This window comes from Hippoglossus stenolepis, chromosome 21 (assembly GCF_022539355.2).
Source record: "Hippoglossus stenolepis isolate QCI-W04-F060 chromosome 21, HSTE1.2, whole genome shotgun sequence".
In the NCBI taxonomy this organism is placed as follows: Eukaryota; Metazoa; Chordata; class Actinopteri; order Pleuronectiformes; family Pleuronectidae; genus Hippoglossus; species Hippoglossus stenolepis.
This window is the reverse complement of record NC_061503.1, coordinates 10,003,193-10,028,314: the sequence shown is the minus strand read 5'-3', so window position 1 is coordinate 10,028,314 and position 25,122 is coordinate 10,003,193. Positions and strand designations below refer to the sequence as shown.

Below are 25,122 nucleotides of genomic sequence, written 5' to 3'. Positions count from 1 at the left end.
GTGCCCTCAGTGCTCTCCCTCTCTCTCTCTCTCTCTCCTTCTTTCTTTCTTCTGGCCTCCTTTTCCCATTTTCCTCTGCTGTAACCTTCTCCACTAACCGCCCCCTCCTCTTCCACAACCGCACACCCACTCTCCGTGGGCTCCTTGCCAGCAGCAATTAATTATCAGTCGGTTGGGCTCCGACGTGCCCCTGCAGTTTGGCCCACTTCTCTAAAGGCAAATGGATACGTTTCACATTTCTGTACAGTGACACAGTGGTTTTCAGTGGTGAGTTGAAGGGCATCAGCAGGAGCCGGCAGAGGAGTGAAGGTACCTGTGAAGCAGCGGCTCGGATGTCAGGTGTATGTGACTGTATGTGTATGTGGGGGGTGGGTTTCAGCCTCTGGGATGAATCTTAATCAGCTGCCCAATCACTTGAAAGTTAAATATTGGGTTTGTAGGTGACAGCATCCATCTTAATAATAATAATGATAATAATAATGATAATAATAATAATAATCTATACTAATATGGGAACCTTTATGAATGTTTGTAAGGAGTAACAAATGACCTTATTCAGAATTAATACTATTGATTATACTATAGCTTTATAAAGGTCATATTTATTTAACAAATAAATGCTTGATTAATGTATTAACAACATGTATAATTGCTTTAGCTCATGGCTAATCAGGAAGTGGGTGTTTATCTATGATTAATACTATGCTAACCCCTATTGTCATCCATGGTTTAATATGGATTTATGGATAATTAGTTATCAACCATTGATAAATAATTATTAAAATGTATATACCATGCTCAAATGGTGCATTATAAAAAACTGGTAAATATAGTTTATTTAAGTACCTCCACAGATTAAAATGTTAACACAAACATCATTCTGGAATAAAAAATACTTTATAGAATAATAATGGTGTAAAACAGTTATAATTCTATAATCTCCTTAAGATCAGATACAGGCCAAAGATAAAATGTGCATGTGATTATATAAATGATCTGATTAGATCTAATCCACTCACAAGTACTTTTTTATTTTAATGCCAAGTAATAATTATTCCACATTATCCAGTGACACATGTTGGAAATCAAGATAATGTCAAGACATCCCTCGCATAGAGTATAAAGTGTATGTGGAGACATCGTGATTGGACAGCATGATAGTGATGAAATCTACACTCCGAAGATGATAAAGATCACACACATGTTGAAGAGATAACTGGAGGAGGTTCATACTTCAGACGATACAAAGGTGTTAACCAACAGAACTCTGCTGTGACGCCAGCGGAGCTTGTAACTGATCTCTTTGACCTTCAAACAACAAATTGCATACAAGGACTGTGGGGGGGACACACTGTGATCTCTCAGGCTCCTCGGCCTGTAACCAGCAGGACTGTTCGGTAATGTCACAAATGCACAGAGTGTGAATACGTGCTACATTCTCATTAAGATCCTAAGTGTATTAAGAATGTTTGGGTGAAAAATCAATCATCTCTCTGTCTTCTTCTTCTTTGTATCAAAGAGCACTCTGATTGGCTGTTAAACACGACAATAAACCGACTAAACAATTCTTCATATTTAAATTTTCCATTTGATTTTACAAATTGGTTGTAAACAAAATCTGGGTTTTAATCCATCCATTTTAGAGGCTCAGTGTGTAAGATTAAGGTGAAAGGGATCTTTTGGCAGAAAGTGAATATAAAATAATCCTATTTTCAGTAGTTTGTGAACATCTCAATTGTACAAACCCTAGAATGGCCCCTTTATATTTCAATTCTTTATAATTACATTGGGATGGAGGCCACCATGTTTATTACAGTATCCCAGACTGGACAAACTTAACAGCTTTTGAGTTTTTATGTCAACTGAAGGCTACCACAGTTTCTCTTTCATGTTAGGAAGGGGAGGGTGAGGGGTATTCAGCTGCAACATGCAACCTCACCACTAGATGTCACTAAATTCTACACACTGAACCTTTAACCTCTTATCTTAGGAGGGCTCTGAGAGCCGACATCAGCGAGTGTCCAGTTAACCTAACCCCAATGTTTGAACTGTATGCAAAGACCGTGGGCAAGTTGGGATTTGAACCAGGAACCTTGTAGGACCTTTGAGCGAGAGGCAGAGTGCACACTGGACAGGTCACCAACAAATCGCAGGGCCCAGTGAGTTGATCTTATCTCAGGTACTCAGGTCTTATCATATAGAGCTTGTTGTAACTACAGGTCTCAGGTGCTCATTTATGGAGCAATTACAACTGAGAGGAAGTTAGTTTATTTTTATAGTGTTTGTTTGCTTTTTTTAAAATAGAAAATAACCCTGTGCAGGAGTTTCAGCTATAATTTTATTAAATTTATTTATTAAATTGTATTAAATCTTGACTAGTTACACAGGTGTAACTAACAACATGGAGAATTGAGGTGCTTTTAGTGCAGTGGCTCTACTGTGTCTGCTGGAACAAACAGGACCAGGACGTTTGGAGGAACAGTGAAGAGGAATGGTGGCTCCAAGGTTATGAGTCTGACTGAGCTTTACCGCTATTCCACCACAAGAGGGCACTATCCCCCTATTAAAAAAAACAGGTGTGGGATTTCCTCTGCACAAGGTACACATCTCTCCGTGCGTCCGGCGGCGGGGGTGCCAAAAAATGAAGCGAGGAAAAAGCCGGAGGCTGACATGTTCTCCGGGGTGTCCGCCACAGGGAACCCAGCGCAGAGAGGCCCCGGGCCGTGAGACTTGTTCCGCAGACAACATCAACACACTGATCCAAGTGCAACAGCTCCAAAAGCCCGAGGAGAGGCCTGAATCCCATCTGACAGCAAGTGAGTGTGGTGCCGGGTGTTAGTCTTGCTTTCTTTCTTTCCTTCTGTCTTTTACGCACTCTAATCTCTCCCTCTTGTAATTGGACATAATCTAGATGAGGGGTTTCTTTATTTCACATAAATGCGTCAGTATTGGCCTTCCCTGGAAATAATGAGCTACTGTCTGCTGCCACTGGGACTGTGTAAGCAACAGCATGCAGCTGCAGGTTCAAGCTGACAGTTTGTTGTCCTCTTAACCACTTTAAGATTTACAATATCATGTCCATTTCCAGGAAACTCTGTTGGACCAAACTGGAAACAAGGAAGAGAATGATCCAAAAAACAAGTGCGTCTACACTTTAAGAAAATTAAAGAAAGGAGAATAACAGTAAAGAACAGGGGAAATGAACAAAAACAAATAGATAAAACAAGAACAGAATAATAAAGAATCTATTTATAAGAATATAAATTATAAAATGTATGTGCACTTCTTGTAAGCAGGTAAATAAGGTTCTTACTGACACCAGAAAATAATTTAGAAGAAATGGGTTTATACAAATAATAGACTAAAGCAATTAAGATATGAGATAAATGTGCATCTATTGGAAGTTTAAATGATTAATAAAATAATGATGGAATTATTTTCATAAATGCATAATTTATGAAATTAGATTTTTGCCAAGTTTCTGATGAACGATCCGTTTTCCTTTTTTTGTGTGTTTAAATGCTTTTATTATCAACGAAGTAATTACAGGTCGTTTTCATTTTGTCCCATTCTGCTCCCCGTCGTCCATTAGTCGACAATTGGCTGCAGGTGTATCCTCATATAGGTGTCACACATGCACGCATGCGCACATATGGAATTGGGGTCAATGCGAATTATTTTTCACTTATCCGTGGGTTTGACTTCATGTTTTAATGGTCTTTGCTTGAGATTATTTATAAGAATAAAGACACAAAAGCGCAGCTCGGTCCCGGGTCCAGCCGAGCCGGGCCGGGCCGGGCCGGTCCGGTCCGGGCTGTGCTGTCCCCCCCAGTGGATGGCACAGTAAGTACAGCAGGAATGTTGATCAGCTTATTGCGGAGCCAGGAGGTGCTCGGGATTTTTTTGATCGGCCGTGATGCTCGAGTTAATGACCCGCCAGTGGGCACTGGGCTGCACCTGCAATAACACACACAGCTACACGCGGCCTGTCGCCTATAAATTATAAAACGGGTTGTGGCCGTCCTCGCGGTTCTGCTGCGCTGATCTTTACAAGTGTAACATGTGTTTTTCTGCATTTGCAAAAACAAGTAGCTCCGGGTGCTCAGATGTGATTGGCTGAGACAATATGTGACAGTCAACCCAAAAAGCACGTTAAGGCCTCTAATGTAAGTCACCTCTCATTATCATAACCGCTTTGTGTAGATACACGTCCATCTTAATATTATCCAGCACTGTTGAATGAGATGTTTCACTTCTAAAGTCCCTATAAAGCACGGGGCCTCTCCAGAGCGCTTTTACGCACACTCTCCCTCCTCTCATATGGAAAACTGCGAACACTCGTCGTGACAAACCACATTTAGCTGTAGCTCTGTAACAAACACACTCACACTACGAGAACGGAACAAAGCCATATGAAATCAGTTAATGAGTTAATGTGCTGCTGTCATGGCCGAAGGCGCAACATTTACTGTGCCAAAACGAGCTTCTCTCTCTCTCTCTCTCTCTCTCTCTCCACTCACACACACACACACGCACGCACACACGCACACCATGTTATATTTAATTTGATGCTACTTCTATCATTACTAATCGATAAACCCATCTAAACGTTCACATGTTCCGTGCCATGACGCACACGGCGTACACACACTAATAAAGCCCACATGTGTTGGTCTATTATTAGGATTAATAAGTTATTACACCGTGGGCCCCGCTAGGCCCCCACTCTGCCTCAACAGGTTCAGCGTTGTGTTCTCATTACGACCTCCATATGTCTGCCTGTGAACACAGCGAGCCACGGGGCACTTCAGAGCCAGGCAAGCACAGTAACAATCAGTGCGTAAAAGCTGCGGAGGTATCTGTTGTAAAAGTGAGACCAGTTGTGTTGTTTGAGGGGGGAAACAAAAATCTCTCTAGAAGCGAGTTGGTGCGGTGGTGATCGAGCTGCTTGTTTTCGTCTGCGCGTCATTGTGGCACAACTCGATTTTGCGCATCACCAAATGAAACGTAGGTTAAGAAAACACGGCTGGTTTTGGGATTATTTAGACCCCCACCTACCCCCCTCTCTCCCTCTCTCTCTCTCTCTCTCTCTCTCTCTCTCTCTCTCGCACACACATGGCTGGGGAAATCTGGGTTTCATTTTAATGGGGAGTAGCCTACCCCGGGCTCGCTCCACAACCTATGGATGTGCAGGACGGGGTTTCAGTTGGTTTTCAGCTTTGTGCGCGGATGGCCGCATGTTGGTTCACCTCTCCTCTCGGTGTCCCCCTACTCTTTTTTAAAAAAACTATGTGACAGGCGTTTTTTTCCTCATCTTTGAATTTTCCAACGAGGCGAGTGTGAGAGACGAGACTTTTGCGTCCGGACAAGGCTGATTTCTGACGGAAGACAACCTGAAGACTAATTGGTGTGGATCTCTCAGTCTCAAGGGACGTCAATTTAATACTCGGAAACTGCGGCGACAGTCACTTGACACTGGGGTAAGTTTATAATTTGCGGGTCACTGAGCCTCTTTATTGCACGACCAGCACGTTCGTGTGTTTGTGGAGAGCAGATTTCGATTTTTACGCACGACTTCTTTCCTTGGACGCGAAAGTAAGTGACTCGCGGCGCTCGTTCTGCTGGGCTGTCCATTACCTGCCACTTGTTTTAAATGAGGTCAATGACTATCATTACTTTATTAAGAGGCTGGGTTCGTGTGACTCTCGGCTAAGTGGGTGTTTTGGCTCGCTGAAGCACCGGGACGCGCAGGATCGGATCAGAGCTGCGGACACCACAGACAGGTGTCAGCCTCCTCGATTTACAACTGGCCCGTGGGTCGCAGCATTAAAAAGCAAGAAAAACAGCCCGCGCCTAGGATTTAATACGAGGTACAAGAGGTGGGCTATACGCAGCCAGTGAGCTGTAATAGCGACTTGGACTCGGAGCCAAGTGTGGATGCCAAAGCAAGCAGCGCGCCTCTCGGTTCCCGTCTTCCTCGGCGCTGCCCTCGCCAAGTCTCCCAATGCGTTTGTCACTTCTAATATTTTCCTTTTTTGCTTTGATGCCACCACATGCAAACTGAAATAAAAAAAAAAAAAAATCTAATTGGCATATTTTTGTCTGTTGACAATGACCCTCAATAACTTTGACATAAAGCACCATGCAAAGTCAAAAAGAAACGTGAAAGAGACGTTTGTTTCTGTATAGTATAGCAGGTTGAAGGAGAAAAAGCAAAATTACAGCTGTTTCGTCTCTGATTTATTGAGGAGTTAAGTATTTAAAGGTTTGATTTGACCCTGAAATCCATTGTGGACAAGGTGCAACAGGAAATAATAAGACTAAAATAATGAGCTGCACCCTCTGTGAGATCATCTACTCCCTGGTTCTCAAGCAGCAACAAGCCTGGGAGTCGAAGCGAGAGTCCCACACAGATTCCTTATCTTAACTGCTTCAATAGACTTAGAGTATGCCCCTATTGCACTGAAACAGTGTCAGCCACTTGACCTACTTCTCACTCTCAACACAAGTGACTGGAATCAGTGCAGCAGGAGAAGGCCTCCGAGTCCTCACCGAGGTCAGAGAGACTGTGAGACATGTTTGAGTCGAGTGTGTGTGTCCACTGGAGCGAGGTGCTGCTCATCTGGAGCGCAGCCACCAGCTTCCCTGTTTGTGCAAATTAATCATCATTATTTAATTGCATCACACCCTGCTTCCACGAGTAACAGAGCGAGGGAGGTAGAGCCAGGAGCTGCTGAAGGCACATGATGTGTAATCCAAAGCAACATAGTGCAGATTTTTTTTTCACTCCCGGCTGTGTGTGTGTGTGTGTGTGTGTGTGTGTGTGTGTGTGTGTGTGTGTGTGTGTGTGTGTGTGTGCGTGTGTGCTCGTACGTGGTATTTCTGAACCCCACAGGAAAGGTGCATGGAGATGGAGGAAAGCTGCAGAAACATATAGGCAGATCATTTTCATCGGCTTTGAAAAGCAGGGTTCCTCGGGACTCTTGGCTCCGTCCACCTACGCGAGTAAAGTCAACACATCTAATATATTTTTCTTCTACGGCTTCAAGAGTTTGACGGGGAAAAGTAACGTTAGATCTTTCTGTCCGTCCCTTGTGCTCTGTTTTCGTTGGGTGTAACCATCCATCCCCTCCTTGAGTCAAGCTTTTGTCATTTTGATCAAAGCCAATTAGGAACCGAACGCAGCTCATCCATGACTCTGAAGCATCCGCAGAACTCAAATACCAGAATGATCACTTCTCATAACACAGCTGTTTGACCATATCAGGCTCTGGCATCCACTATAATGGTGTGTGATTTCTTGAGGTTCTATGTTTTTATTTCCGTCCTGGATCAGTCCCATCCCTGACATGAATTTCTACTTAGAAGTGGAGATTGAAGCGGTGTGATAAAGTACCCACATAACACATTCACACATTCATTGTCTCCACCTTAGAGGGAAGGACGTGGACATTTCTTTCCGCTAAGTAGCCGTGTTTTTTCTTGTTGAGTGAAAAATTGCGTGTGTGTGTGTTCACCTTTCCTGTTAAAATACCTGTCATTCGTCGGTGTGACACCCAAGATGTCTCTCACTGTGGGAAGGGGATCCAGGGCCAAAGATTCACATGCTTCATCCTGCATCTCCCTGCACCCTGCTAGGCCTGCAGCACACATTTCCTCCAGATGCAGAAGGATGTGTGTGTGCGTGTGTGTGTGAGGTCCGCCTGTACCCATCACTATACCTTGCTGATCTGGATGCTAGTAGCTGATGTCCTTTAGTGTTGGTGGGGACCTCAGAGCTCTCAGGCATGATGAGCTAACAGATCATTTCTACAAAAGAACCACATTTCAGTCATTTATTGCACCAATGGGAATACAGTTATGGCTCCATTCTTTGAATGTTCCCTGGATTAGCCACGCAGCATGCTTAGATAAAACCGGGAACACATGCAAAACCCCCCAGTGGGCGTAGCAGGCAAGATACATTTGTTCAAGATGAAGAACATTAACCACAGCCATGTTTGGACTCAGTGCTAAAAGGTGGAGGCTGGGGTGGTGGCGGCAAGTTGCCGGCAGCAGGGATTGAGTGGCAGTGTAGAAGAATCAGTGAGAAGGAGGTCGTATTTAAAGGGACCGCATTGTTGAGAGAATGGGCTGTGATTGGTGAGTGTTAGTAGCCGACAGCTTATGTCAGCTGAGCACATGACTCCATGTCCTGCATGAACTAACGCGATGCTTCATTTATTCACTTTCTGTCTGTTGTTTCACGTATTGTCATATGACTGGATGCATGTAAGGCTTTACCAGCGCTATGACAACCATGTTGGCTGCAAGCTCATCTGTTCATTTCGTGGACCATATGATAGAATGTGAGCACTCAGAGAAAACTGAAGAGGAGTGTGTCAAAAAATGACCATGTCAGTTGTGTCAGCAAGGGTTCTATATGTTTACTGGCCAGCAAAGGACATAGTAAGGCGGTGTTGTAATAGAGGGACATTGTACGAGTTAGGTGGTCTGTGTGAGGGATGGGTCCATAAAACTTTGGACTTTAACTTCACCCTTAAGTTTTTGTGCAAGTGCTTCACCCGGAAAACTCGAGGTGGGGATAAGACATACCAGAGCTAAGTTATTTAGGTTGTCTCGACTCCAGTAGCAGCACACACACACACGTATGCAACAGAGACGTCGAATGAAGTAGAGGCTTCTCATCTCCGGAGTTTCCAGACGGCCAAGACCACGGCCGTCCTGAGCCGTTTGAACCGCTGGCACGGGCGGCTGGAGCTGAGACTTCAGGGCCGCACCGTGTCTGAGGAGAGCTGTGGTCCCGAGCTGTTAGAGCCGCTGACACAGGCAGCTGCCTCAGCCAGCGGTCCAAAAGGACGATGTGGTGGTTTAGGGGTTTAGTTTCAGCATAGATTTGAAAATGAGATTCCCACTCACGAGCAGTCGCTGGTGGCGGGGGGTCGGGGGGGTCGCCCACCTTTTTCATGACATAGAGACGTCCCAAACAGTTGATATGTAAACATTGGGCCCTGCAAGGTCCAAATGGTTTGAAACACAAGGTGGCGTTACGAGTCATAAATGAAGAATCTTGGTTATAAATGTGATATCAAAACCAGCAGTTCCATCAAATATAAGTGTGCAGGATCGCTTTAACCTGGGAGACTGCAGTTTGCTTCTCATTTCTAACCAACAGTCGGCATTTAAAAAGAGAATGACGACAATCGCGCCCTTTAACCTTAACCACATGTTTATGATTGTAACCATGATGACGACCTGACAAAGTGCTTATTTTAACCCAAACTGTGATCAAACCCTAAAAGTTGATTTAATGCCTAAACCTAACCAAACCTTAACCATAAGTTTTCTTTTTTCATAAAACACATCGACACTTTATATGGTTTTTAAGGCACAGACAAAGGATGTCGACCTGCTGATTAAAGGCGTCACATCAGAACTATCGGTTGCTTGTGTGTTCCAGAGGGACAAATAATACATCTGCTGTTAAATTCGGGGGTCTTGTTGTTTTAACGTCTGTCAAACCAAACGACGGACCTCTAACTTCTTTCCCCTTTTCACTGGGAGACCATTGACCTCCGACCTCTAGGCAAAGGTCACCTGTTGCGCGTTAACATTGGTGTTGAGAGAGAATGAGAGGAGGGGAGCAAGGAGGAGAGTGAGCAGGAAGAAGAGAAAGGGAGTAGTCTGATGAGTCACGAGCTCTGGCATCTTTTACAACTCGTCTTCATGTGAGGGAGGGCACATATTGTAAATCCAACATGTGTTTGTCTGTCAGCAACGTGTGTGTTTAAGTGTAATGTACGCAACCGTGCGAGTATTCCAAGCACTTAATAAAATTATTTTTGGGTTTTTTTCTTTTCCCCCTGTGAGTTCAAAGCAGGTCCTTGCTTTTGGCTGTGGGGTAGAGTTTTCTCTTGTGCAATGGAAAAAAAAAACTGTTTTCCTGTTAGGGGGGCTTTTTGGGAAAACCGCGGCTCTGCCTACCGCAGCCAGCCTTCAAAGGGCTTTGAAGGAGTGCTCACCTCTCCTCTCTTTAAACCCTTCCATCCCTCCAAACGAGCTACTTCCGCTCATATCCAGGAACACCTCGCCCGCCTCACCCCGACCGCCGCTGTCCAACCACACTGCTGCAGAGCTGTGGTCAGGGTTATGCTCAGGTCCATGGGAAATGTTCAATCAAGGAGCCCTCAGTCCACCCACGTACGCTGAAACGAGTGCACTCTGGGAACTTTAAACTCTCAGCGTTTTCTCGCATGTCTTTATCATCTCTGTAACCCCCGCCGCATGGCCTTCATCCAGTAACAGGCTTTGGGAAAGAATCCGGCGTTGCAGGGCTGTGGGTGTCATCGCTTTCTCAGGCGCATCTTGACAGCACATGTAGGGGAAATATTTCTTGTATTTGAAAACAGATCACAGCTTGACATGGGAGGCAGTAAATTTCTTTTTGGAGCCGTTGCCCCCCCCCTCCTCCCAACTCCATCGCTCTGTCAGTTAAAAATTCGAGTCAAAGTACAACTTGGTCCTCGCTCGAGTTCACTGCAACATTTTTCATTTGTGAAATATTTATATTCGGGGCTGAAGCCCTGTGCGACTTGAGAAGTAATTTTAAACCCCTTGTTTGGATTTTAAGCGAAGATGCCACTGTTCTGTAGCACACTGTGGCTCTCGTTTATTTTCAGAGATACACAAATATTAATATGTCTCATTCATCTTCTTCTGGTTCATCTTGTACAAAGGCCCTATTACATAGTTGCAAACCCTACTGCACTTTATTTAAGTTTTTATTTTGTCCCTGATTCTTAGAACTCATTATTTTATAAATGAAAACTAGACTGCCGCATACCTCCGCGAAGTTGGATTTTAATTTGGAGCTCCACCAAATTGCACACACTAATCGAGCTCAATGATTTATCCCCTGAGAAATCAATGAAAATGTTAAAAAAGATCCAACAAAACTTTCTTCCCTGACCCATATCACATTCTTCCACCAAGTTTCGAGGAAATCTGTCCAGTAGCTTTTGCGTTACCCTTCCAACTAACTAACAAACGAATGCTAATAAACAAAACCTCTTTCGGTGGGGGTGATACATTTTTATATTAAATACCTAAAAGAAATGTATAACAGTCTTAGTGAAAGTCAGATTTTAAATATACAATTTGAAGTTCAATCACCTCATTGCTGCAGTGTTCATCGTTTTTTTGTATTTACTTTAGCGGGAATCAGCCTCAACACTGTCTCCATTTATCTTAGTGTTCACTTTTACTGGAAACATAATAATCAACTGTAGTTTACAGCAACATTGCTGTTTTGGGACAGAGAATCCGTGTAAAAATGAAACAAAGAGCTCTTCTCATAAATGTATTTTCGCCTGATCCGTTTCTCACCAATTAACCCTGTTTAACCCAGAGTCCAGTGAGTCACCGCTGCCCAGAACTTCCTCACATTTTCTCACCAAACACACACGGATCTCACAGAGCTCTTCATCAACAGAAAAACACACCACAACTCGTCCCCTCAGCATTTCCCCCCCTTGCTTTTCTACTAATATGTACATTTCTATAAGTCTGAAGATTTGTAGCTTAGCACAACTCCCTGTCTGTGAATCTGTGAGAACCGTGCCTGACCCCGTATCCCACCTCGTGCTGCCTGACTTCTCTCCTCCTGCTTGGTCCCGGATCGGGTTCTGTTGATGTAAAGAACCGCTGTCGGACTCCGGTCCAGCCGTGTGGGCTGGGCCACAGAAGCTGCTGCATTCCTCTGCTGGGCGTTCAGTGCCTCTTGCTGTCAGCTGCACAGATGGAAAAGGAGGCAGTCCCTGTTTCATTTGTATGTTTTCTGATATCAGTCACGTCTGAACCTGCGGTGTTTGATATTGCTTTCGTGGCAACTAGTTCAGGTGTCGCAGTTTGCTCTGGTTGCAACAGTGCCGTGACGAATTGGAATGACACTTGAGCAAAAAAGTGGATTTTTCCAGATTAAAACTCTCCAGAGACGCACACAGAGCTTCTCGGCAGACATAAGAGGGATTTAAAAATTTGTCAGTGATCCTCCTGCTAATGACGCCCTCAGCTGTGAGAGTTGACCCCCTCCTGCCCTCGGCCCTCCTCCCCTCCTCCTCCTCCTCTTCACTCCCTAATGAATGTCGGTGAGGTGCTCCCCAAACACACCACCCACCCACACACACACACACATGCACGCCCTTATGCAAACAGCAGGATCGTCGTCACCGCTGCGGAGACAGCCATCACCAAGTGGAATTCAGACCACCAATATCCGACCCCTGTTACATGAGGCCTGTCAGTCAAGCTGATTCATCTGGACAGGTTTATTTACCCAAGTGTGTGTGTGTGTGTGTGTGTGTGAGGGGGGGGGGGATAGAGATTGTAAGGAACTGATTTGTGCTGAACCAATTTGTCTTTCATAGTCAATTAATTGGTACTTAACTTACTCAAATATTCAGGTTTTACCAGTTATATTTGTTTTATATCTTTGTAATGATGCACAAATTAATTTCATGTAGATCTGGGGCCACAAGTTAAATGTTAAGATATCGACCAGGGCTCAAGAAGCTTTTTTTATCCACTCTCTGTCATCTTAGTATCAAAAAACTCTAAATATGAATCCTGAAAAGAACAAGTGATATGATAGTCTCCTCAGTTGCATCAGACCACGTGCAATCTGTGCACAGGGCTCTTTCTGACTTTGTCGCTGCTCTCGCTGTTCTTTTATTTTCACACAATGAATCTTTCCGTGATGTTAATGAGAATGGAGGTGGCCCTGTTGTTAGCCTATTAAAAAGTCCTCCATGGTTCTGGGCAGCCACTAATAACCCCACCAGGGATTACTGTACAGCAGGCTGAAGGGACAGCAGGGCACCAGTTGGGGCCTCAGCTTGCTGTCATCCGAGAGAAGCAACCCCGAGGACCTCCATTGACTCCCAGCCTGAGTGGGGCCACCACGCCAACTCTCCGAGGCAGCTTGAAAGGCTCCCACTTGGGATACAAAGTGGCTCAGCTGTCCCTCTCCTATCCTCACCTCCCCCGGCGCCCTCCTCTACACCCAAGCCAAATAAAGCCTCTCAGCAACTTCTGTTTTCCTAATCTGTGAACTCTGACAGAGGCGCCCACGCTTGAAAGAGAGACAGCTCAACATGAGATGATCTCCCGGTGACAGGGAGAAGCTGAAAAAACGTTCCCCGGAATGTCTCCGCTGAAGCCACCGGACCACCCTGTCGTCTTCCCCTTCCTGTCTTTCCCTTTCTCTCTCTGCCTGTCTTCCTCCCTCTCTCTTTCTCTCCATCTCTTACTCACACACCTCTTTTTAATCTAATTTACCTTCCTTTTGCCCTCCATCATCTACCTTCTCTAATTGGGCTGTCACTGCTTGATTAAAACCATTGAATCTGTTCCAATTGCCAAATGGCCTGAGTCGTCTTTGTGGCCAAGTGCAACTTCTTATGCAGGGGGGGGCTTCCACTCTAAAAGCCCCATCGTTTTTCATCCATTTGTTCAAAGTGCCCATAATACTAATGGACAAATTATTTAACACTGCAGTAGCACGTTCCACACAAGTACATTTTCCTTGCCATTAATCCAAAGAGGAATGATGCAGTGACGAATTGGCCATGCAGTTTGTATTTGTCACTGCACTTTGTCACTCGGAAATGGCTCAGCTGCCTCAGGAACAGTTTGTCTTTTATATTGCAGACGCTGGTAGGTTTGTGTGCCGGGGCCAAATCGAACTTTGAAGTCTAAGTCAGTGATCAAAGGATAAAATTATTGAAAATCTAAACTCAGATTAGAAGCTGGTATAATGATTTAATGCTAAACGTGTGAATGGAATAGTTAATCATTTTCATGCCCCATGAAGATCGATACCACTAACGTCTGCGTGGTAAATTAGCTGGTTAGCAAAACTGGCCTACCAGTGATGAAAACTTGTCATCTTTACACTTTACACATATTCTTTTGTTTGACATTAATAAAACAGAAATAATGTGTTGATATGTAAATTGCAAGATTACATAAATATGTACGGATTACCATGAAACTTAGTGGAAGGATGATATGAGTCTGGTAAGAATCCCTTAAATTTTGGTGTGGATCTGAATCCGGGGGCGGATCCGTGAATTTGTATTACTTTCTTTTTGAAATTGTGATATAAAGTGTTTTATGACAGTTTATCTGATTTTCCAGGGAATAATTCATGGATCTTGATGAAAAGAAAAGCAGGCATACTTAGGGAACTGATCTTTATGAGTGTGTGCAATTTGGTGCAGCTTGATTGAATTTAAGGGGACTGTTGGGCCTTGGTGGAGGTATGTGCTCTGCTGAGGACCGAGTTACTGGTGGAATTTGTTGCATTTGAATAGCGCCAAAGCTGTTTCCCTTTTTTCCAGCCGTCTTACGAAGCCAAACTGGTCATCGTAGCTTCGTAATTACAGAGTTGTATTGATCTTCTCATCTTACTCTTGGCCAGAAAGTGTATTTCCCAAAATGTCAAACAATGGTTTTATGGAAAAACAAAACGTTTGGTTACATCAGGAATATAAATACATTTGTTTTCTGAAAAGCTTCAACCTCTCCACGCTAGATTCCTGGAGATGTCGCAACTGCAGCCCAGCGTTTCTGCGCCCGTACTCACTGTCTTCTTCTGCAGCGACACAGAGACATGGGCCTGCAGCTGCTGCTACTTCAACCACATTTAATGAAAGACAATGTCTGCCTCCACTTAGGGGAACTTGTGGCTTGTTAAACACACTGTCAATTCTGAAAACAGAGAATTTTAATGCTGAAACAGATTCTTCGTATTGCAAAGGTCAGCCAGCTACACTGCTGTGCTGACATCCTGGCAGAGCTTATAGATTCAGAGAGACTGTGTGGGATTGGCTCACAGTTTGCACTTTTAATGGCGATATAGAATAAGTCTTATAAGGATTTAATAAAGAACATGTTTCCCCGCGGCAGCACAGAGTTGTTGGACTGTCTCTGAGAATTGTTAACACAGGCCGACATCTATTTCAGAGGGCACACGGAGTGGAATTAAACAGCCTTGTCACTGTTCTCTCTCTGTTTAACCTACGCGCTCATCTGCCAGACGCGCCTGACAGCACCAGAGTCGGGAAGAATCTCCCAGCAGGCCCAGCAGCACACGGGCCGCACCATATTTAGTCATCCGCAGTCCAGACACAGACCGCTGCAGTCCGCCACCTTAATCTGTCTCCCCTCTGTTTCTCCCTCCATCTCTCCCTCTCTCATTTTTTATGTCCTTCCCGAAAACCTCCTTCCTCCATCTCTGTCACTTTCCCCTCTCTCTCCTACTGCTCCCATTCATCTCTGTCCTCGCTCGCCCTCCCGAGAGTCATCTCTGCTTAATCACTGTCGCGCCCCTCACTGTTTTCTCTCCCCCCTCATATGTCCCTCATCTCCTTCTTACCTCTTCTTGTCGCTTGTGTCTGTCCTGCTTCATTTTGCAACTTCCTCTCACTCCCTCAACAACACGTCCATCAAAATTCCCTCTTTCCATCTGTTTTCTTTCTCTCTGCTCCCTCACCTGTCATAGTTCCAATCCCTTCTTCCTGCTCCTCTCCACCACCACCAGCCCTTCTCTCTCTCAGAGCCTCCCCACCGTCCCTCTTTTTTTGCCACTGATAGAAGCTGGGCCGGGATGCTAATGAGTTGCTAATTCTATCAGCCGCCTCTCCGTGTGTCTCAGTGGGTGTCGGGCCCGCCAGATTTACCACGGCTAGCCTTTTGATGGAGTGCCTTGGCTGATGAACTCCCGCCAGCGTGCCCACTTTAACCTCCTCGTCCTCAGACACATGTCATTGATCAGTGTCCTTATCCGTCCTGGCAAAGCCCACTCTCTCTCCTTTCATTTATGAGCAGGCCCATTCCCTGCGATCTATTTTTCATATGTTGAATTTTGTAACGGCAGGGTTTTAAAAAAAAATGTTCATGCTCAGGTCTTTAAATTTATTTTAGTGGCTACTTTAGGGCTCGGCACAACAGGAACGTTTTATTGGATTATTTTATTAGTCTTTTATTCCAAGTGTAGTTCAAATTTAGCAGAAAATAAGTCTGAAAATAGATTTTTATTCATGCGTTGCTCATAGAAATTGGGAGAATTTCAGAGGGGGCAAAAGTGCACACATTCTTTAGTCAAGTACAGATACTCACAGAAGTAGAAGTACAAGCTCATGTAACAAATATATATTTTGAAGACTATTTACCTCACACAACTCTCAACGATACTTAAAAAAAGGGGTTAAAGCAAGAAAATATTATACAATATATTGATTGAATTATAAGGTCAGGGATGGAGAATGTTTTGTTGCTCTGCTTCGTTGTCGATGTAGCGATGTGGCCTGATTCTTCACTTTCTTCCATGTTGTTACAAACATTTGTTCCACACTTCACATCTTCGCAGTTAAGTCTCCCTCTCTCTGTTTCGTCTCGATACGTCTCTTACACCATGTTATGTCTGTGTTGCGAGATATGCACTGATAGAACATACTACAAGGAATCGTCTCTTCTGTGTTGTTGTCCCATCCATTTAGGTTGAAATCTGTCTTGATGTTGGGAATGTGGCGCTCAATGAGGCAAAAGACCCCCAAACCTGACAATTTCCCTCAAATGCATAAAAAGGAAAGCCTGTTGTATTGTAAGAAGTAGAAAATACAGATATGTGTGTTAAAATATAGGGAGTAAAAGTAAACCGAAAAATAAATACTAAAGTAAAATCCAGATACCTGATTTCTAAGAGGCAGTTGCTTCCTCACTGTCTTTGTGCTCGGTGTAATTCCCTCACACTCTTTGCCTTTAGCGCCCTATCTGCTCTTAAGACGCCAAATGGCTCGGTTTAAGCACTTGAGCACAGACGAGCGCGCTCCTATTTACCAGACCGCTGCGCTCTTTTCTGAGGGTTTGCTAGCTTTGGACCCCTCACACAAGAAAAGAACGAAACTTTTTGTTATTCTGACTCCCCTTGAATCTGTCTGTCTGCCTGCCCCGCTCGACTGAAGTGGATACAGAGGCGGCCTTTTGTTCTACCAAGAGGAAGAGGGATGCTGCGGTATGAGGAGGAGAGCAAGGGTAGGGAGGAGGTGGGTGTGATTCATTGTCATTTAATAAATACCTCGCAGAGAGGGTTGGGGTACCTTCTCAAGCCCAAAGCTGTCTGTTTTGAGACGGGGGCTCATTTGACACCCAGGGATGTAAAAGGGGGATTACTGAAGGAAAAGCCTCAAGCCGTCGACATCTCTTTCTCTGTGTTTTTTCTTTGCCCTGAAGCATTCTCTCGCCGCGCCCCTCAGTCTTTCTCTCTTTGGGACCGGGAGGCCCCTCGTCTTGCTGTGTGCGTATCAATGATGTCATCCAGGTACCTATCTCGACCTAGAGATTTAAAAAGGCTTGAATGGAGTCTCATAGGCTCAGTTCTTTTAATACAGAGTTTAATCCTCTATCTAAGCTATCACTTCTTGCAACTTTTCTGGTTCAGTGACTGGATACAACACTGTCTTCTCCGGGGTCAGCGCTGTGTGACTATAGAGCTTCAGTGGTTGATTTCCTGTCAGATTCCTACAGATATCAGAGCTCAAAACTATATCCTCGGCTATAAAAATGGTTTCCTTTTTTTTTCCAGGACCAGCTCTTAGAGCAGAGGTTTGACAGGGTCACACACGGTCCACTGCTCCGCTGCATCACCGGGGATTATAGGGTGACTTCTGCTTCTGCTGCTCAAGCATGACCACAAGGCTGGGCCAGTTTTGACCTGAATGGAAGTCCTGAATGAGAGGCCTGCATTGAAATTCAGGGTGCAGCTGCTAATGTCTCTCTTTAAATGGTCACATCCTTTCTCTCGGGCCTCCCATCTAACTGTCTCCTTGGGAAGGCTCTCTTTATTATCCAGTACAAAGGATCCAATTAATTTCCTTTATAAGGGCAAATATAATTTGGTTTTGAGGGTACACATCCATTTTATTTACAGTGGAGTTCATTTCTATTTTATATCCTATTATGGTAAAAATATGTCTGTGACATTGACCTTTCTGTTTATTTCTGTCTCTTGCAGGAAGAGCTCTGGTCAGTCTGAAGTGGAGGGTCGCTGAGCTCGGACACTCTTCTTCCACTGATTCACAATTACACACACATACTGTCTGAGAAAGTCACACACACACACACAGACACATCTGCTCAACAACACTTACTCACATGCACTTATAGACTCTTGGGTTTTACGCATAAAGACTCATAGGTGCAAAAACATAGACGCAAGTTCACAAGCAGGATGAGGGAACCCTGGAGGTGCCTGTTGGGCCTCTACCTCCTGGCCTGCACAGTCTCCACCCACAGTGCCACCAATCCCTTCGCCGGGCAGCAAAACCCTCCAGACCCTTGCTACGACGACACAGGTGCAGCCCGCCGCTGTATCCCCGAGTTTATCAACGCTGCCTTTGGAAAAGAGGTGATGGTGTCCAGCGTCTGCGGCCGGCCTTCATCGCGCTCCTGTAGCGTGGTGGAGCGCGGGGACGATCGACCCTCTGTGCGCACGTGTCAAATCTGCGATGCTGCTGACCCTCGCCGTGCCCACCCGGCCTCCTACCTCACCGACCTCAACTCAGCACACAACCTCACCTGCTGGCAGTCGGAGAATCTGAACACCTCTCCGTACAATGTGACTCTCACCCTTTCGTTGGGGAAAAAGTTTGAAATCACCTACGTCAGCCTGCAGTTCTGTTCGCCACGACCCGAGTCCCTGGCCATATACAAGAGCATGGACTATGGCAAGACCTGGATGCCCTACCAGTTCTACTCCTCCCAGTGCCGGCGTATGTACAATCGGCCCAACAAAGCAACCATTACCAAGCAGAACGAGCAGGAGGCTCTCTGCACAGATGGCCACACTGACCTCTATCCTCTCTCTGGTGGACTCATTGCTTTCAGCACTCTGGATGGACGGCCCTCTGGTAAAGACTTTGACAACAGCCCGGTCCTCCAGGACTGGGTGACAGTCACCGATATCCGCGTGGTCTTCAACCGGCCCCAGCTTCCCCGGGAGCTGGCGCTGGGGGCTGGCAGCAACAGCGGAGGGAGGGACGACGACCCCATGGCGGTGACATCGACACTGCCAACTTATTTCTATGCAGTGGGAGACTTCCAGGTGGGCGGGAGGTGTAAATGCAACGGACACGCCTCACGTTGTCTAAAAGACAAGGAAGGCAAACTGGTGTGTGACTGCAAACACAACACGGAAGGGCCTGAATGTGACCGCTGCAAACCCTTTCACTACGACCGGCCGTGGCAGAGGGCCAACGCCCGTGAGGCCAACGAGTGTCTGCGTAAGTCTCTCCGTCTATCTGTCATCATTTATTTTCTTTCCATGTGTTTGGAACATACCGAAGATCTAACTTTGCCTGCAAGAATACAGTTATGTTGGTTTTAACAAATCACAGAAACTAAATGATTAATAGAGTTTGTTCTTCTAAATCCCAACCTATTCTTTGTGGAAATAACCTTTAACAGGTTTAGAATAAAGTCAGTGGCCATTATTAAAAAGGCCTGCTCTCTCTTTAGCTCTTTTTCTTTCCCTCTTCTGTTCCTCTTCCTCTGAATCAGGGAGGTTTTGCGAAGTCAAGCCAACAAATTGTATTTACACACAGGCACAGCGTGAGGGAGGTAGAAATGGAGCAATTTAAAGATGACATTTGAGTGTCATGGTCAGTAATAGAGTTGCCAGAACATACACGGATGGGTTCGTGCTTATTCAGGTGAGGAGTTCTGGTCGCATGTAGTGGTTGAGCAGGCGACTTTGGCAACATCTCTTAAAAAACAAGCCTGTCCCTCCCTTTCATTTCCCATCAGCCTCTTCTATTTACCGTTCCTCTACAGGGAAACAGGCCCACGCTCAACAAAATCATGTTTTGCGGACATCTTCATGAAAAAAACAACCTAATTTTCTCAAACAAGTCCAAACAGTGGATGGTAACAGCTCAAGACATTGGCACACCGCGGCAGCTAAGTCATCCAAGAATGTTATTTGGCCGTGTTTGCCTTTACCTCAAGACATCCTCTGTATAAGTCATCCAGACGGGCTCTGAAAGCTTGCCAAGTAAAATTATAGCAATTTCTGCGGCAATTATTGTTAATGTAAATGGATTACCTTTGCACTGGATTAGAGTTTTCTATGATAACAGGTTTTTTATTTGATATTTAGCATATATATTAATTTCATGGCTGTAGAAGGGTTTTAGACACATGCTGTGTTAGTCATGCCTTTTTAGCAGGAATGTGTTCTCTAACATGTGGGTATGTTTCCTTGGCGGTAACGTTCACAGGATTTCTCCGTTAGTATAAATAGACATAGGTGGAACTTAATTCGGGTCAATTTTGCTTGTCATAAAAATTTGTTCGTGCAGGGAAATAAAACCATATTAGTAACCACTGTCCCCGTTTTAACCTTTCCCCATAATGAAATAAAATTACAGCCATGCAGAGAGAAATAACAGGAGGAGAACACGGTGTATTTTTTCGAATATGTTGTAATTGCCCTGTGAGCTGGCCTGAGATCATGTTTGGTGTTGTACGGTGCCAGACCTGTTCAAATGGGACAACAAGTGACAGAGCCAGAGGTCATTCTAACATCAGACCAGGCCATGAACCCTCACCGCACCTCCCGTGCCAACACCTTATTTTGGCTTCTCACCTGTCCATGACACTCACATCACATTTAAAAACACGCATACACCTTTGAGAACATCATCCTGTGAACCCTCTCTCATACTTTTGCACCCCCACCCCCCTTTCTAATGTCCCGTAGCTGTTTCCGAAACGTTACACCCGCTTCCCGTAGATCTCTCCTCTGCGGGATTGATATGTCACTTCTATCCTTGATTTCTGGACTAAAGGGCCCGGCTGCACCGGCCAACTCTGATGACCTAATCCCAGCGTTGATACAGGGGCCGTTAAAGGCTGTAGCAAGTCGCACGCTATACCTGATCACACATCCGGACATGGCCGAAAAAGTTAGTCCCAGATGTCCCAGATTTCATGTTACGAGAACCTCTTTACAGCTTGTTCCGCTTATAGAACTGGTTCCAAAATATCCTCAAAGTAGCAGGAGAGCCTTTAAAAAGCCTCTCCTGTGTATATTAAAGCACGTTCTTAAAATGCACCCGCCCCTTGTTGATTGCTTTTACTTTTCTGACACGGCGCACAAATGGCGGCGGGCTGCGAAGCGAGCCCTGAGGCATGCCACTGCGCCGTGGCACGAAGTATTTAGACTGGGGAAGTGTGTTTAAGTGGCAGGTTACAGAGCCGAAGACTCCCATAGGTGTCACTAAAGTCTGTGTGAGGCCCTGAGGGTGTTTGGATTGGAGGGCTGGTCTGAGGTCATGATCCTCTGCGGGGCGGCGATGAGGTTAAATTGACGGGGGGAAAAAGGTTCGTGGGCACTGAGGAATTCAGAGTGGGCAGACGTAGAGCCAAATCAATAATTATTTCACACACCTCCTCTGAGTCTGTCAGTCTTTGAGAAACGATGTGCCTGGTAGCCAAATTTCACCACTTTAAGACTTTTGGAAGCTTCTGCTCTCACTCGCGGCAGTTTTCGTTTTTAAAGCTTAACCCTGCATCACTAGAGCGTTGTGTCTAACAGGCCGGTTTGATTGTTCGCGGCTCTCACTAAATGTCTGACAAGTATCACACCAAGATTACTGTCTGTGCTCTTGGCAAGCTCGCGCGCTGTCTCCAGACACAAGCCATGCACACACACGCCCATCTGCCGCCTCCCTCACTATGAATCCTGCCTCGAGACATTGGTTTACAAATCCCTGCTCTGGTAGTCGGAGAGGGCAGCCTCGTAAAGGAGCGTGTCTGTTTGCATTGAGGGAGACATGATGGAAAAAGCTGTGATTTATCTGCCCCGGAGTTTGAGCAACAGGACACAATGAGGAAACAGATGGATAAGAGCTATTCTGGTTCCAGGTTTGTGATGGAGTATTTGCTTTTCTGCTGGCATGGCAGTAATGTAAATACTTCATTGTTGACTTAAAAAATGTGAGACGATATATCATGCCATAATAGAGTCTGCCAAAGTCACTGTGTCAGACGAAGAGGCCTCTTGCGGAGTCAACGACAAGGTGACATCCTGAGTGTAGATGATAATTTATGGTGGCATCGTAGCACTCTACTCTTGGCTGTGTCTGCAGCCATCTTGGTCCCGTTTGGCTGCAGAACCAAGCCTGCTCTATTCTCCAGCCCTTCCTTTCCCTCATTTGGCCGCAGGAAGTCCAGAGAGCTGCTCTGGGACGCTGCGAGCCCAGGGCCAGACACCATCCATCGCTAATGGGCCCAACCAAGCCAGGTCTGCTCCCAGTTTTGCACCAGGCACACTGTTATGCATTCATGGCATAAAAAAGCAGGGTCAGCGAGGGGCTGTTTGAATAGCCATTTGAGCTGATTTGCCAGGATCGCAGGTGAGCTGTGGTCGGGAGCAGAGCGGAGTGTTCCCGCTCTGCTGCAGCGTTTGGGTGGGGTGCTGAATATTTTAATTGTAAATTTGACGGGCGAATGAGTGATATCGTATTTTGCTTTTGCGCAAGGAGCAGAGTTTCCTTTGTAATTAAATCAATCCGCCAAATAACTATTCACTGCAGTCCCTCGTTATACATCCGACCATGTCGTCACCGGGAGGAAATTCCCACAAATGAGTTGTTGCCTCTAAAAAAGTTATTACTTGTTATATAATATGCGTGATTAGATCATGTCTGCCACACTAATGAAGGAGAGGTTGCATTCAAATGTGGATTTTTATAGCGGAAGACGGAGAAGCAAAACAGATTTTGAGGTTGCCTGCTCGAACCTTTTGGTGGGGGGGCTCGTCGTGTTTGGTGGGCTCGGCCTCCGTCTTTTGGAAACTATTAGGTGGAATTAGGGGGACATTGACAGATGGTTTTCTTAGAGAGAGCAGTGATATCCAGCAGAGGTGTGCGTGTGTGCGTGTGTGCGTGTGTGCGTGTGTGTGTGTGTGTGTTTGCTCAGAGGAAGAAGCCAGCCAGGAACACATGCTCGGGAACAGGCCTCAGAATATGCACTCAGGTCTGTGCAGAGCGATGGAAACTCTGAAGACCACAGAAGTACAAACTCTTTTTCTTATTTCTCTCTCTCTTCTCTTCATTTCAGGGGCAGATGGTTATTTCATGCTGATTAGAATTTCAAAATAGGCCTCCATCCTTTAACAGCATTCCCCCCCCCCTTCCTCATCTCCGAGCGGGGGCCAAGCAGAGGTCAGGCCCACGTTGCTGTGCCATAGAGCAGATTCACCGAGACACTTTTCAGGCCTGGTGATTGAAAAATGACATCACACATGAAACCACGGCACAATTTGTGAGGAGCAGGATTTGTCTGCTTTTGTTCTCTTTCCTTGAGTAGAACCAAGTTAACCTCACTTGAAATCCACACGGAATCATGAAAATCCATCTTTGCGGAACGTGGCAGCCTAAATTTGTTCTCCCGCGTGTCCCTAGAGTACATCACGATATGAATTTCTGAAGTGAGATGCCGAAAATAGATGGGAAGGGATGAAAAAAGCCAGGGCTGCCTTGATATTAATGCGTGTACTGTATTTGCCATGTTCCCTCTTCTGCTAATTGACTTCCCGCCCCTCCCACCTCGGCCGCCTGTCGCTGGAGGCTAACAGGGAACCGACACTTCAATTACTTACACCACGACACTCAAAGATTTGTGTGTGTGTGTTGAAGTGGGGGTTGCTAAGTGAAAGAAAGTGATTTTGAAAAAGAAACCTCCTGTGTTTTCCGATAATTACATGGCAGAGGAATGTGGTTCTAAAATCAACAGCCCTATATAAAATGATGCCTCTGGGGTGGTTAGCGTGAGGCAAACAGGGTTAAGCCAACAAACATGAGGTGCGAGTTTTGTCTAGGTGCGTTGCGGTGTTGGGTTTTTTAGGGCTTGGAGCAAATGCAACTTCCTTTATCTGGCTGAGAAGAGAGGGTTTGGTCAGTTTGCTCTAATTCCCTATGTCAGTATTGCAGCTTTGGTCCTCGGCCAACCCCACAAGGGATTGATGCACTTCTCGTCCTGTGAAGGAACTCGTAAAGGTTCTCTGGCCAGCGGGGAACATGGCGAAACAAATGTTACGGACAGCAACGTGTCAAATAACAGCGCTCACGTCAGCTGGGTTAAAAAGCCGGGGGAAAGGCTCTGCGGCCGCCTGCAGCCGAGCGAGTGTGTGCATTTATGCATCTCCTTACATTTGTGCATGTGTGAGAGAGCCACATGTAATCTAGCAGTGTGATGTGGTGTTTCATCCCGGTGCCAAAACAAACTGGTGGAGCTGCAGCGTGCCCACCCTGCTCTCCCAGGCCCCCGTCGACTCTCTCGCACAGATGGTAGCAATCACCTCCCGAGGTGCCCGTCACCGCCGGCGCTCTCTTCCTCTCTATTCTTGTGTAACAAGATTAACTCTCTGCCTGGACCTCTGCTACCTCTTCTTTTATTTCATATATTTTTCCCCTTTTTCCCTGCTGGAATCCGTCGTCTTTTTTTTTCTTCTGTCAGTGAATATGTTGTGTTTTAGTAACAGTTTGCCTTTTTATTTTCTCTATGGTCTGTTGCCTGAGAAAATGTGGTTTTTGGCCGCTGGCGTTGCTGGTGGCAGAGGCATTCAGAGGCTGTTAAGAGAAAATATGTTTATGACAATAGCTTTACTGAGGTTGTGTCTGTGTGTTTCCGACACAGGCTTTCTTACTCATGACTCCCATTCACAGTGTTAAAAATCATGTATTTGTCTCCACATACCGTCATGCATATGGAATGAATATTGTCCGTTACAATATGAACAGACGGGTCTGGTGTGAGTCGTGTAAACATATGTATGAATGTGGAGCGGATCTTCTCTCATGATTATATCCTTATGGAACAACTGGAAAAACCCAAATTCTACTTTTCAATCCAGCATTTTAACATCACCTGCAAATCCATGTTCAGCTATTAATGGTGTCAAGGAAGAAAACCATCATATACAACTTTAACTATTATCCTGCTCAGTCTTCAACAGGAAAATGAAATAATATGTATATGAGGGTAGAAAATTAAACCCCA

At 45.3% G+C, this 25,122-nt stretch overlaps 1 protein-coding gene across 1 annotated transcript in view; it reads left to right on the top strand.

Moving 5' to 3' along the window:
* Positions 1 to 2,610: 2,610 nt before the first annotated feature.
* ntn2 (netrin 2) overlaps positions 2,611 to 25,122 on the top strand; it is a 48,620-nt gene continuing 26,108 nt past the window's right edge. Inside the window, 2 exon segments of the mRNA XM_035146363.2 lie at positions 2,611 to 2,816; positions 18,074 to 19,340. Of these exon segments, the coding sequence (XP_035002254.2) occupies positions 18,290 to 19,340 (1,051 nt within the window). The 5' untranslated portion in view covers positions 2,611 to 2,816; positions 18,074 to 18,289.